This window comes from Scheffersomyces stipitis, chromosome 6 (genome assembly GCF_000209165.1).
Source record: "Scheffersomyces stipitis CBS 6054 chromosome 6, complete sequence".
Classification (NCBI taxonomy): domain Eukaryota; kingdom Fungi; phylum Ascomycota; class Pichiomycetes; order Serinales; family Debaryomycetaceae; genus Scheffersomyces; species Scheffersomyces stipitis.
In genome coordinates, this window is record NC_009046.1 from 1,603,243 (window position 1) to 1,616,008 (window position 12,766).

General features: G+C 41.0%; 6 protein-coding genes across 6 annotated transcripts; 4 read left to right on the top strand and 2 right to left on the bottom strand. All coding sequences in view use genetic code 12, as the record gives it.

The window, feature by feature from the left end:
- Positions 1–481: 481 nt before the first annotated feature.
- On the top strand, positions 482–1,391 carry PICST_66010 (mitochondrial 54S ribosomal protein YmL7/YmL5; the record flags this gene model as incomplete). Its single annotated transcript, XM_001385628.1, has 1 exon — positions 482–1,391. One exon carries the CDS (start codon positions 482–484, stop codon positions 1,349–1,351), a length of 870 nt encoding a protein of 289 aa, XP_001385665.2. The 3' UTR covers positions 1,352–1,391.
- A 315-nt stretch (positions 1,392–1,706) lies between these two features.
- PICST_33175 (predicted protein) lies at positions 1,707–2,912 on the top strand (the record flags this gene model as incomplete). The annotated part of the gene is made up of 1 exon (XM_001385629.1): positions 1,707–2,912. The coding sequence occupies one exon, from the start codon at positions 1,707–1,709 to the stop codon at positions 2,910–2,912; it is 1,206 nt and encodes a 401-aa protein (XP_001385666.2).
- Positions 2,913–3,411: 499 nt separating this feature from the next.
- On the bottom strand, positions 3,412–4,167 carry PICST_61375 (predicted protein; the record flags this gene model as incomplete). Its single annotated transcript, XM_001385972.1, has 1 exon — positions 3,412–4,167. A coding segment is annotated over one exon (756 nt), but the record flags the coding sequence as incomplete, so codon positions are not given.
- A 167-nt stretch (positions 4,168–4,334) lies between these two features.
- PICST_48898 (predicted protein) lies at positions 4,335–6,251 on the bottom strand (the record flags this gene model as incomplete). The annotated part of the gene is made up of 2 exons (XM_001385973.1): positions 4,335–5,624; positions 6,069–6,251. The coding sequence occupies 2 exons, from the start codon at positions 6,249–6,251 to the stop codon at positions 4,335–4,337; spliced, it is 1,473 nt and encodes a 490-aa protein (XP_001386010.2).
- Positions 6,252–7,865: 1,614 nt separating this feature from the next.
- Positions 7,866–9,491, top strand: CHK1 (checkpoint kinase 1; the record flags this gene model as incomplete). The annotated part of the gene is made up of 1 exon (XM_001385630.1): positions 7,866–9,491. One exon carries the CDS (start codon positions 7,866–7,868, stop codon positions 9,489–9,491), a length of 1,626 nt encoding a protein of 541 aa, XP_001385667.2.
- Positions 9,492–10,289: 798 nt separating this feature from the next.
- YVC1 (vacuolar cation channel) lies at positions 10,290–12,359 on the top strand (the record flags this gene model as incomplete). Its single annotated transcript, XM_001385631.1, has 1 exon — positions 10,290–12,359. The coding sequence occupies one exon, from the start codon at positions 10,290–10,292 to the stop codon at positions 12,276–12,278; it is 1,989 nt and encodes a 662-aa protein (XP_001385668.2). The 3' UTR covers positions 12,279–12,359.
- Positions 12,360–12,766: the final 407 nt, after the last annotated feature.

Genomic DNA, 12,766 nt, shown 5'->3' on the forward strand with positions numbered 1-12,766 from the left:
GCGACTGAATAGAGAAAGTTGGAATGAATGAAAGGACTATAACTGATGAAACGGTCTGACTTCAGTGCGAAATTAAATATTTACTTAGAAAATAAAGTAGATTAGCGAGAGAAATACGACCAGAGAATTGAGTGACAGAAGAGAAAATAGTGGACAAAAACTGGTTCATAACAAACGAAGTTGAAATTTAAGTATATTTTATCATAGTGATATATTCTACAATCTTTTGCTTCAATTGACCCTCAAATTGACCTCTGATCAGTTCATATATGGGAGGTTTTGCTCGAATCAAGAGTCTCTCTATTTCGCACTCTCCCTTGTCTGCTATTTATTAGTACTCATTTTTACTCACCTTGCACCCTCACGCGTATTTCTCAACCTTAACTGAAGCAATATATACGCACAAAATTTTTCAGTAATAGTCAATTCAATTTCGATTCTTCAGACCATAGACCGCAAACCAACAAAAAACAACAAAAACATGAGTCTCAGCAAGTCGTTTGTGCGTCTGTTTTCAGGCTCTGCCTCGGTCCATAGAACTGGGTACTCTACTGTGCATCCGGTTCACCATCTTGTCAAAGTGAACAAACCAGCTTTGAAACCAGCATACCAAAGCCTTTTGATACCCAAGGACGACATCAAGTCGGTGGGTTTCAAGCCTTCGGAAATCGACCAGGACAGAGTGGCGGAACACTACGAGAACGTAATCAAATCTGACTTGTTATTACACAACTACCAGCACGACTCTGCTGTTATCAAAGGTAACAAGAAGAGATCATGGGGTGAAGACTCTCCGTACAAGTTGTACCGTAACTTGAAGAAACCCAAGGGTGTCTCCCGTCCTACCAAGGATGTGCATCCTATCAGATACGATAATGTTCCTGAAGTGTCGCTGATAATCATCCAGGCCTACAACAGAGACGCCTTGGAAGAGTCGTGGTTGAACATTTCGACCAGATTGCAATTGTCACAGATTACCAACGTTAAGGCCAAGCAAATTTACGCTAAAGCCAACATCTTGCCTTGGAGACTTAGAAGAGGAAAGCCTTGTGGAGGTAAAGTAGAGTTGACAGGCAGAGACATGTCGCAGTTCATCTCAACCTTAACTGAATTGGTATTACCCAGAATAAGAACTTTCCAGGGTATCAAAAATACGTCTGGTGATAACAATGGTAACATCACTTTTGGGTTGGATCCTGAAGATGTCAAGGGATTCCCAGAAATTGAGAACTTCCAGGAGTTGTTCCCTAACTTAACGGGTATGCATATCACGTTCAAGACCAACGCCGGCACCGACGACAGGGCCAGAACCTTGTTGAGTTCTTTGGGGTTCCCATTCTACAACCCATGAATCTGTATATATAACATCTGTACATAGAAATAGACATGAGAAATAGAGATTTGTAGAGAACAGTGATAAAAATAAGACCAATGAGATATAAAGCACGAAGAGATCTTAATGAGGAGAAAAGTCAGAGAAGAATCGCAATTTGAGTAACTATCTGAAGCCTGAAGTTGCGAAATTTTCAACTCGCAGAAAATAAGAAAGAGCTTTACAGTCTTACATTTTGCAACTAAAATGAATTGTTTTTTTCGAATACTGTCACTTTTCAGATTTATTCTTCACTTCATATATTTTAATTACCCACTAAGCCCCATATGAATAGTCAAACGACTTGTATCCATTTGTAATTACACTATCTTATATGTCACAGCCACTTCAATCCATAGTACACGAGTACAATGTACTCTACTCCTCGAGGATTCATCAGAGAGATAAACGATGGAGTGATGGAATTCTCCGATTCTACGAGTTCAACAGCAAACTTGAAGTAGCCAACGAACATGGGATAATCATCACCACCGACTTCATCAAAAACAAGCCCAATTCTCACACTCTTTCAAAAACACTTGTACCTGATAATGAATTCAAGTTACCTAACAATAAACTCATCCTACAGATCAGCGACAAGATCTCTGTATACGAAAGAGACATATCACGTATGTTCGTACAGCAAGAAACACAACACAAGCCTGTAGTAAAACTTGAGCCATTGGACACGATGTTGACATCCGTGAACACGTCGCTGCTAAATAGCTCTATTCCGAGAAGACGACGCGTCGGACTCAGAAGAATTGTTAAACTAGAACCGGGACTTGAAAACTCAATTGCTAAATCATCGTCGTCATATCTACCCCAAATGCCTGTAGTTGGAAAACCTAAGATTGAAGCTCCTACGATCAGAGTGAAAACAGAAGTAGGAACAGCAACTCCAATTATCAATAGAGTACCTAAATCACGAATAGAAAAGCCTTTCATTCAGCCTCAACCCAGAAAACCATCAACAATGACATCCACACCTTCAAAAACACATTCAAAAAGTTCAGCTTCTTCGAATATATCTCCACTTTCCGAAAAACCAATTTCTGTAAATCAATTGACTCCAGATATGTTACGAACATTTAGATCTCTGCAACGTATACCCCCTATGTCGGCCAGACACTTTCGCTACTTGCTGGCGGTCTTGGGCTCAGAACCAGTTCAGGAACTTGTAAATACTGTCAGAAGCCCCTCAGTAGTAGATATCAAAGTCGAAGAGGAGATTCCTATTCAATCTACAAAGGGGTTGGAAGAGGCTGATATCATCTACGATCTTTCCGATTTTGAGGAAGACGAGAGATTCTTGAATATGTTGAAACAAATGAAGAATCAGAGAGAACTGAACAAAGAAGACCCTCAAGATCAGTCTTCTCATACAGAAGCACGATTGTCAATGGCCTCATCGTTTGGAACGCCGAAGAGCCTAATGCATGGGTTGTTAACTCCAATTACTGCTAAGGCAAAAAAGTTCAATGAAGTCCATGAATTTGATCTTTCTACATACTCAGACTTTGAAGATATTGATCTGTAAGAGGAATGTATATTTTTAAAATCGCTGCATAAGAAGCCATATGTAGATAAAAACCACAACCTAATGTTTGAAAGATATGACAACATCTTCTAGCAGAGATAAACAGATAGCTTCACGAGGTCCTCTTACAATTTGGCAGCTTCTTCTTTACGCTTCTGTTCCCTGTATACCATGATAGGCACAGCGTTGGAGGTGAAGATTTTGACAACTGGAAACGAAGATAAGAGCCCATTCAAAGCGGCAAGTGCTGGGCGGTTGGATAGCTTTGCAACAAAAGCTTGAGCAGGAAGCTCAGTGTAAGTTGTTTCGGTAGTTTCGGTAGCTTTGCTAGCAGTGTTTAAAGTCATCATTAATAGTAGTAAGTATTATTTGGAGCAGTAAATAGTAATAGAAGGAAAAAGAAGTAGTAATAATCTTGCAGAAATATATTGCATTACAAGTGCGATTAAATGGCTGCGAAAAATATTCCAAGATATATATACTGGCTAGGAGTCTAAACTCAGTCGTAAGATAGGACACGATCAAGCTTCAACAATAAGCTATTGAATTGCTCTATGGTAAGAACTTTTGAGAGAATAATCAATTTCCAGAGTATGGTACTTTTTGATGGGACTGTTCCCAAGATTCTCTTGATTTTCCCCATTGAATAATCCACTATTCCTAAAATCGAGTCGACTGATTTCCTAACAGTTCTTCTTGAATCAAAGCTGTAGGTGTAGTTTTCACTAGATGATATAAACTTGTCCCAGTCCTGCTGGAAATGTGCGTTAAAAATTTGTGGGTTATACCTTTTGCTGTCTATGGAGGGAGTACCTAGTAAAGGAATATGAACTATGAAGTCCAACTTGTAGTTCAATTCGGACCAATAAAGAAGAAAGTTTTCAGCTACCAAAGGTGTTCCCGATTGACGGCGAGGTATTCCACTATCATCATGAGTTGCAGCACCTTTTTCGTCATGACAGAATAGTGCTCCAACTAAAGTATTTGGTAAAAAGAGGGGGATTTCTCTGAGAGCGAAAGATTTCCGTCTTGCAAGTACCAAGATATTTGAATTGCTGCTCTTCTTAGTATTACTAAAAGAAAACGGAACTGCCCACGGAATGGAAGAGTTTAGACTTTGGTCATAGATAAGCTTGTTGTCGTTGCAGTAAATAAGATGATATTCTTGGTTCCAACTCTTTAAGTTGATCTGATTCTCAATGCGATAGCCTGTGAAAGGAAGACTTTTGCCCGTGTAGCAGCTTCGGGATTGATCGGCATAGCCAGCTTTGCTAACTCTAGGAAAGAGAAGAAGAGACAATATTGGTATAAGGATCTTGCATATCATCATTATCTTTTTCTTTTTCTTCTTAAGAATAAATTTATTAAGTCAATGATGTGATTCATTAACAGCGGCTGAATCTATATGCGATTTATATACGACTATAAACTACTCTCATAGCCTACAGCTAATGTGAGTCCGAGAACAATATCGAACATGCCTGGCAAACCAAATAATCTCTTATCTTCATACACTGTAATCCAACCCAACTTATTTTCATCTGGGCTATCATCACTAGGATTGGTCAGATAGTAAAGTCCATCCTCTCCCTTGTAATATTTGGAAACATCACCGCCTACACCGATGTCATGTTCCAAAGCCTTTCCTTTTATGAATTTATCATACTCGAGACCATTGCGTTCGAATATCTGTTTTTGTTGCACCAAGTGTTGCAGGAGCCTGTTCTTATTCTTGTTGAAAGATTTCATTATTTTGATCTTAGTCCTATATTCGTAGGGCCGGAAAAGTGCTAGTACAGGAGGAAACTGAATGTTTGGATCTTCAAAGTAGATATTCTTTGGGTCATTGGATCGTTCCTTGTACAACAATGTCCTTGTTTCCATATTCTCGCCCAAATCAATGTAATTCTGGTGGAAGTATATATTCTTCTTACCAACTACTCTTGGTCTGTCATCTTCGGGTTCTCTTTCTTCTGTGGAAAACTTTTCTTTCAACTTCGTCAAGGTTCTCTGTCTGACTCTGGGGATGGAGCCAACATTCCATCTACCATTATTGAAATCACGGAATTCGTAGTTATTGAATTTGAATTCAAGACTTTCGGCCACATCTGGAATGAACTGAGGCATAATAGCCTTTTGAAGAGCCAAACCATTAAACACGCGGTTCTTAGATCTGGACTGACTGTCATTAGTATTGAGATATTTTATGATTCCCTTGTTCAAAATGCTCAGGCGAGGTAAGATGATGGTAAAGTAGCCACCTTCAGCCTCCGGCTTTTTGGTAATAGTCATTATTGGAGCAATGCTCTCCAAGCCCCCGGTTTCAATACTTTCCAAGTCTTTGAACAACATGGTGAAACCCTTTCTTGGATCTGGAATCTTTTCGGAATGCAATATCTCCACAAAGTAACCGGGCCCATTACGACAGTAGACGTGCTTCAAGCTTGGATTAGTCGTCAAGTATAGATCTTTCCCAAACTTAAGAATGTGATACTTCCAAAAAGGGGAATCGGCTGGACGTGATACCAGTGGTTCACTACTTTTTAACAGATCTGAAGACATAGTCTCATTGACAGAGATAGTAGAAGAAGGGCTCTCCGTCACCGTATAAGTGTTGGAGGGCATTCTGGCAACATTAATAGTGGATGGAGACAAATATGGAAGCTTTCCAATAGAGTTGTTCCACGAAAAACGTGAAGACCTATTCTGCAGCTGGCCATTTTCGTCTGGTTTCTCGTTATGCGTCGTCAATCCGATGGGACTATTACTTAGCGAAAGTCGTTTAAGCCTGTTCCTTATCTTATCTGAGTGAGTGGCTTGTTGAGCTGTTTCTGGCTCTAAATTTGACTGTTCTTTAGTAGTAGAAACCAGTGATGGTGGAATAGGCTCTACTATTGGAGACGGCAAAGCTGCCTGAGGAGTCAAAGAAGGAGATGACTGACTAGCGACTGGAGTTGAGTTCTTGGAGTTCAGAATTAGCGACATACGAAACCGTGATCTATGGCTCGGCAGCTTTGGTGGAGGCGGAGGAGGACTATCATCGATTTTGGATACGTTAATTGGAGGAGGAGTTTCGAATACAAACTCATCCTGATACATTATGGGGGTTTTCAATTGCGAAGTAGGAATTGGAGGCGGCGGGAGTTGTTGTTTGACTGTTTCTATTTCCTTCCTCAGCTTATTGGACTTGCTAGAGGAATGTGAACTACGTCTTCTTGTATCTTCCTGCTTTGGAGGTAGAAGAGGTGGAGGTGTTGGTCCTCTCCCTGTATTTGTTTCTGCCAAATCAATAGATGGACTAGGGAGTCTATCGTCAGAGTCGTCGCTATCATATCTCATGGGCAGAGGGCTATACATGGGAGGCTTATGGCGACTAACCCTGGATATACTTTTGGAGGAAGACACAGAAATAGGTGGCTGTAGTTCGGAGGTTAAAGGCTTGAAGTTAGGGTTATCCAGTCGATAATTGATGGATTTCTCCACATAGGTATCAATGGAGGAGAGGAGATCATCTTCTCTGCTAGGATTGTGGAGATGTGGAGGTAGGGAGGAGGTAATGGTGGTTTTCATGGAGAAATAGAACCAATTGAAGGTATACTGATGATGACACTGTGGAGGTTTCTGGTAGAAAAAGGGTAAAGTTGTGGCCAGCTGCACGATTAACCGGTAGAATAGCCCTACCGCGAGCTACTTGATAGCTATTGCAATATTATAGATAGCAAAGTCTATCAAAATGATATCAATATGTATGATAGGATTCAACTAACAATACGCTACAAAGTAAGGAAAAGTAGTAGAAGAATTGTGCAAACCTTAAATACGATGGGCTCAAGTAAAATATAGATGATTGTTATGCAGCGGCTGAGAAAATAATGTACAATACAATGCAAGATTATAAAATATCAGTGTAATAATTAATAGAACAAATCGCGGGACTCAGAAAAACCTAAGAGTTCTGAGCTATCAGCCAACTGCAAGGAGCACCAGTGACAGCTTTGGAGTTCACAGTCTAGACTGATCCCATACAAGGGGCCGTTTCATCAAAACGCCCACGCACAGGGCTCTGTGCCGAGTCAGTGGAAGGTCAGTTACTGCCTCACAAAAGAATGCATTTTCTTGCAGCGAAAGGAATTTCTGGCGACACTGCTATAGATTATTACGCTGCTGCTTATGGTAGAGGCATAACGACAGGTGCACCCAGAGGTCTTGGTTACGTACTTTAGTGATTGTTGCAACCGGTGGGCCAATATTGGAGTATCAGGTAGTGAATGGGAATAGTTGCAAAAGAGCAGGGCTGGGTAACATGAGGATTGAATACTACTTAGAAAGACCACTATTTGCTAGATCAATGTCCAGCACACAATATTGATACCTATCGATTTACGTTCTGTAAGTTTCTTCTACAATACTTCTTCAATAATATACTTCTCCACCTTGTATAAATTCGTTCAATTCGTTCAATTCGTTCAATTCTCCTCAACCAGTTTGTACCCATGCATCCACTATGCCTCAATTTTCTCGATGGACAAAGCTAGACAGACCGAGCAATCTGGGCTCATTCACCAGAACGTTTAGTTCTGGATTCGCTTAAACTCCGTTTCCTATGGACCCCGAGCAAGCGTATTGTTCTGGTCTCTTTGTTAGACTTCATATCCCGGTTATCTCTCGTATGTTTGCTAACTAAATTCTATCAACATTCCACGCATAGCGCATGTTCTTTGCAGGGTTCTAGTATTATGCAGTATAATCAATTTAGTACGTCCTCCTAGAAAAGGAATCAGTCGTGTCTATGAATAAATGTAAACAATGCCATGTCTGTCTATGGTTATCAGACCAAGCGTGTCTTACTGCCAGACGTGTGAATTAAACTTGGAACGCGTCGTTTAAAAGCTTGAATCGTGTCATAGCTGTCTTAGGCACTGTCATTATTATTCTGTCTATATTTAGCTTCTGATGTCCCAAAGATTATCGCAACTCGATGCACTTCCAAAACTCAAGAACATCTCCATTGGCAACACAATAGGCCAGGGAAGCTTTGCTGTAGTGAAAGTGGGGCAACTCATCAAGAATCCGCAAAGATTGGTTGCTATCAAGTACATCCACCGTAGAATATCGAACAAAAAGGGCGTTTCCGATGAAAAGATCGGCTTAGAACTTCAGATCCACAAGGCTTGTACGGGCCATCCCAACATCATTGGGTTGCATATGTTTGGTACCGACAACACCTGGATCTATATCATAATGGAGTTGGCTGAAAGTGGAGACTTATTCGATAAGATTGAGCCTGGCGTAGGCATCGATGAGACACTAGCCCATTTCTACTTCAAGCAGTTGGTTAATGCTGTAGACTATATCCATCTGAAAGGAGTAGCCCATCGTGATATCAAGCCTGAGAATATTCTCATAGATGCCGAAGGCAATTTGAAGCTTGCTGATTTCGGGTTGGCTACGGTGTATAAGAGAACAAACAAAGAGAAGAGGTTGTCACACGATAAGTGTGGATCTCCACCTTACATGGCCCCCGAGATTGTTAGTAGTCAAGGATACGATGCAACGATGTCAGATGTATGGGCTTGCGGTGTCGTGCTATTTGTATTGATGTGTGGCCAGATTCCTTGGCAGGAGCCGAGCTACGGTGTAGATGCTGATTTTACAAATTACGTAGATTTCGACGGCAAACTTAACGAATCTCCGTGGAACGTGTTCGATTCAACATTCAAAGCATTTCTACGGTCAGTACTTAAACCGGATGTTTCAACACGATTGACGCTCCAAGCAATCAGATTGCATCCCTGGGTGAACCACGAAAATGTATTCATGAACAGTGATAACCAGTGCAAAGATGCTGAGCAATTAAGCGAACAACTCTTGTCGAATTTACAAGTGGGATTGTCTGATGAAGATATACATGACACTATAAAAGCTACTCAGGATTACAAGAAACTAAATCAGAAGTATCAGAAGTTCATCAGCAATTCACAGCCCGCGCAAGACATGGCTGTTCTCATCGATGATATAGATGAACAGCGACAGAGAGCCGTTCCTGCGACTCAGGACCAGCTTTTATTCAAAAACAACAAGTTACCGTCTTATAATTTGGAAGATGACCAAGAACGTATCCTAGCCATCGTTTCCAAGGATCCAGCTAACTTACAATTTGTGTCCCCACAGCTACGGGTGTCTCAATTGACGAGCACACAGAGAAGATTAGCTGACTTTAAGCGATTGCCATTCTCTAGAGCAGAACGTCTCACAAAATTCTATTCAATATTGCCAATTGTGTCGCTAGTTTCTATACTACGAGATGCTCTCCATAGGATTGGTGTTTCGACTTCAGACAGTATCGACCACTTATCCAATGACGATTTGATGGAGCTTTCTACGGTTAACATCGGTATTAATATTCTAGGAGAGAAATCCAAAATGCCTCTCAAGGGAACAATTAAGATCAATCAATGTGATTGTAGCCTTCAACTCTACAAGATTTCATTTGTGAAGTCCAAGGGCGATCCTTTGGAGTGGAGACAGTTTTTCAAAAAGGTTACAATATTGTCACGAGAGGCAGTATATATAGAGTAGGGAATGTCAATGAATGACGAACTAATGAAATAGAAGAGAATTGTATAATTAAAAGAATTGCAAGCCCACAGTTTTATCAATACGGCAAATATCTTGGATGAGATTCCACTATTTCATGTTTCATTATTTTGTTATCTTCAATTGGCCATGAGGTAATTCCGATAAGGAAGAGAATAATTTTTGCAATTAAATAATGAGGCACAGCCTCTCGTGCGAGCACATTCCTAAGTGGGACAAAAAGAGGGGACCTTCAGGTAGACAATGAGGTTGGGAAACACGGCGAATGATGGAGAGCTCAGACTCTCAATTGGCTAATGAGTAGCAATCACATTACAGAGGAGTTCTGAAGGCTCAATTGTTGAAGATTATTGGTGTGGAATTGATCTTTCAAAAATCCTCTATTTGCTCGTGGAACAATAATTAACTTTCGCTATTCTGAAATATGGGGAACGCGTGGCCGGCAAGTAGGTTCAAAATTAAGAGAACGAAGACCTGCAAAAGTAGCTCGATTGTAGCCCAAATTGTACTTATAGAAATGGAAACAATGACACGAGCTCAATTATTCCTATTGGCCAGAAACTCTTGTAGCCCCTCCATTGCCTGACGGTGATTTGCCCGCTGTTGCAATGCCATGAAGTGAAATTTCCAGGGGCTGCAGTCTGGAAAAAATTATGCGATGCATTATGCATTAGGAAACACTTTCGAGTTTTTCAGATTGAATTTCAATTCAAGATGGTCTAATTTTAATTGTATATTTCTTCTTCTTTATTCCATAACCTACTACTTTGGCAGTTCAATATGAACCTGGACCTCGAGGGTGCTGTGCTTATCCCAAATTCAGAGGCTCCTCCCCTCTTCACGGACACGTTTTGTCCCAACTCGCGCCAGACTCTTAGAATCTGCTTGAACTTGAAGATCTTGATCGACAAGGTTATCCCCATTGTCTTCGACGAAAAAGATGTTACTGCTGCCGGTTCTCCCATTCTCAACTCCAACGTCATCGACTTGGTCTACCGTGCTGCTGGAGGTAAAGGTGATGGTAAAAAAGGCACCACCTCGGCTCGTTATAGGGCTGCTCTCATCTTCAGTTTGTTGAAGGTCTGCGATTGGTACTGGCAACAGGCTGAAAACGAATTGACAGACAATGCCTTGTACTCACTTCGTGCCGTTGCTGCACAGACATTGGCTGCTACTTTAATTGAAAGGGAAGCTGACGACGAGTACTTGTTCCTCGGTATGTTGTGTCACAGATACACCATCAATTTGAATGGTGTTGACTCCGTTCCTGCCAGTGCTTTGGAAATGGCTGTAGACATGCACTCAACCATCGTCATCGGATCCTCAGGATACCAACGTTGTGTCAAGTGGCTCTGGAGAGGTTGGATAGTGCAATCTTCGACGGATCCTCATTCCTATGTCATGTACAAAGGTGTTTCTTCTCACTCTATCAGAGTGCACTTTGACCCCAATAGAATTAAGACGCCATTGTACCAAAACATTTTGGAAATCTTGTTCTCTGTCATCTATTTGATCTTGTTCACTATCATCTTGAATGGCCATCAGTATACTACCTCCGGGCTTGATGGCTTCGAAGTTTTGTTCTACTTGTTCACCTTAGGTTCTGTCATTGATGAGTTTGTCAAGTTCTACCATGTCGGCTACCATTACTTGGGGTTCTGGAATGTCTTCAATGATACCATGTACACGATCATTGCCATCAGTATCGGGTTCAGATTCGCCAGCTTCAACTCCCACGGTTCACTCAGAGACAGATACGACGAGATGTGCTTCAGAGTACTTTCTTGTGCTGCTCCCTTCATGTGGTCCAGACTCTTGTTGTTTTTGGATGCCCAAAAATTTGTCGGGGCTATGATTGTCGTCATCAAGACCATGATGAAGGAATCGATTTTGTTCTTTGTTTTGCTTTTTGTCGTCATTGTTGGTTTCCTTCAAGGATTTCTTGGTTTAGATGCGTCTGATGGTAAGAGCGAAGCAACGAGACGTATCTTGATATCTTTGGTCCAAGCCGTTGTAGGTGAGTCCAGTTTCGATGATATGGGAGAATTGGTTCCTCCATATGCCTCTGTCCTCTATTACATATACACCTTCGTCTTGACTGTTATCTTGATGAACATCTTGATTGCATTGTACTCTACAGCCTATGCTGCCATCGTTGAGAATGCAAATGATGAGTACTTTGCCTTGGTAGCTCAGAAGACATTGAGATACATCAGAGCACCTGACGAAAACCTCTACGTACCTCCTTTCAACTTGGTGGAGTTCTTTGTCATACCTTTCGGTTTCATTTTGTCGAAAAATGCCTTCAGATACCTCAACCACTATGTAATGTTGGTCTTGTACTCTCCATTGTTGGCCTACATAACTATGGACGAGTTGTCTAACGCTAGAAGAATCCAATATAACAGATTCAAGGGTTTACCTGATGATGCTAACGAATTGGACACCGAATGGGACTTGACTGACGGTTACGATGATCTGTCTACTGCTGGAATTGAAGGTATTCAAGAGAGAAACGACGAAGTAGCCCGTGACTTGAGAGAGCAAAGGGAAGGTGAAGGCATCGATCCTGAGTTTGCTATCGATATCAAGCAATTCCAAAAGGACATTGACGAAGTCGTCAAGCCAGTCCAAGAAGCCAACAAGATTGGTATCAAGTGGGAGTTCTACGAGCTCTACCACAAGATCGACAAGTTGACCCAGTTGTTGGAGACTGTTGTGGCTGAAAATTCTGAGTTGAAGCAGAAGCTTAAGGATTCCAGTGCTTAGGCTAGATGCCAGAGATACTCTACAGACTGAAGAGTTGTGTCTAGATTGATTTTAAAAAAGACAATAAAAGTGATTTCAGAGAAGGATACTTGTAGAATATCTGTAGAATACCCAATTGATGAACATTTATGTAATGAAAGTAGAGAGTATCTTGCCACTAACAATATGAACCAGTCCAAGGCTAATACAAAATATTACTTCTGTGAATCAGGACTTGGAACGTTGAACAACTATGAAATGCTAGTGAAGATGTTTCTCATAAGAAGCATTATACCGCAAAATGTGTAGCTTTTCATTTGTGGTGAGTTGCTGGCTCCTAACTCTGCAACTTTAACAGAAACCAAGAATTTAGTCTGTGCAAACATTCTGAGTCGCCGTAGAGTTTTATCCAAACAGAATAGGCATACTAGAGACTCCACAAAAGCGTCCCATAAAATCAATTGTTCTTTTTCATCACAACTTTCCTCAAAGGCAATACGATTGATACT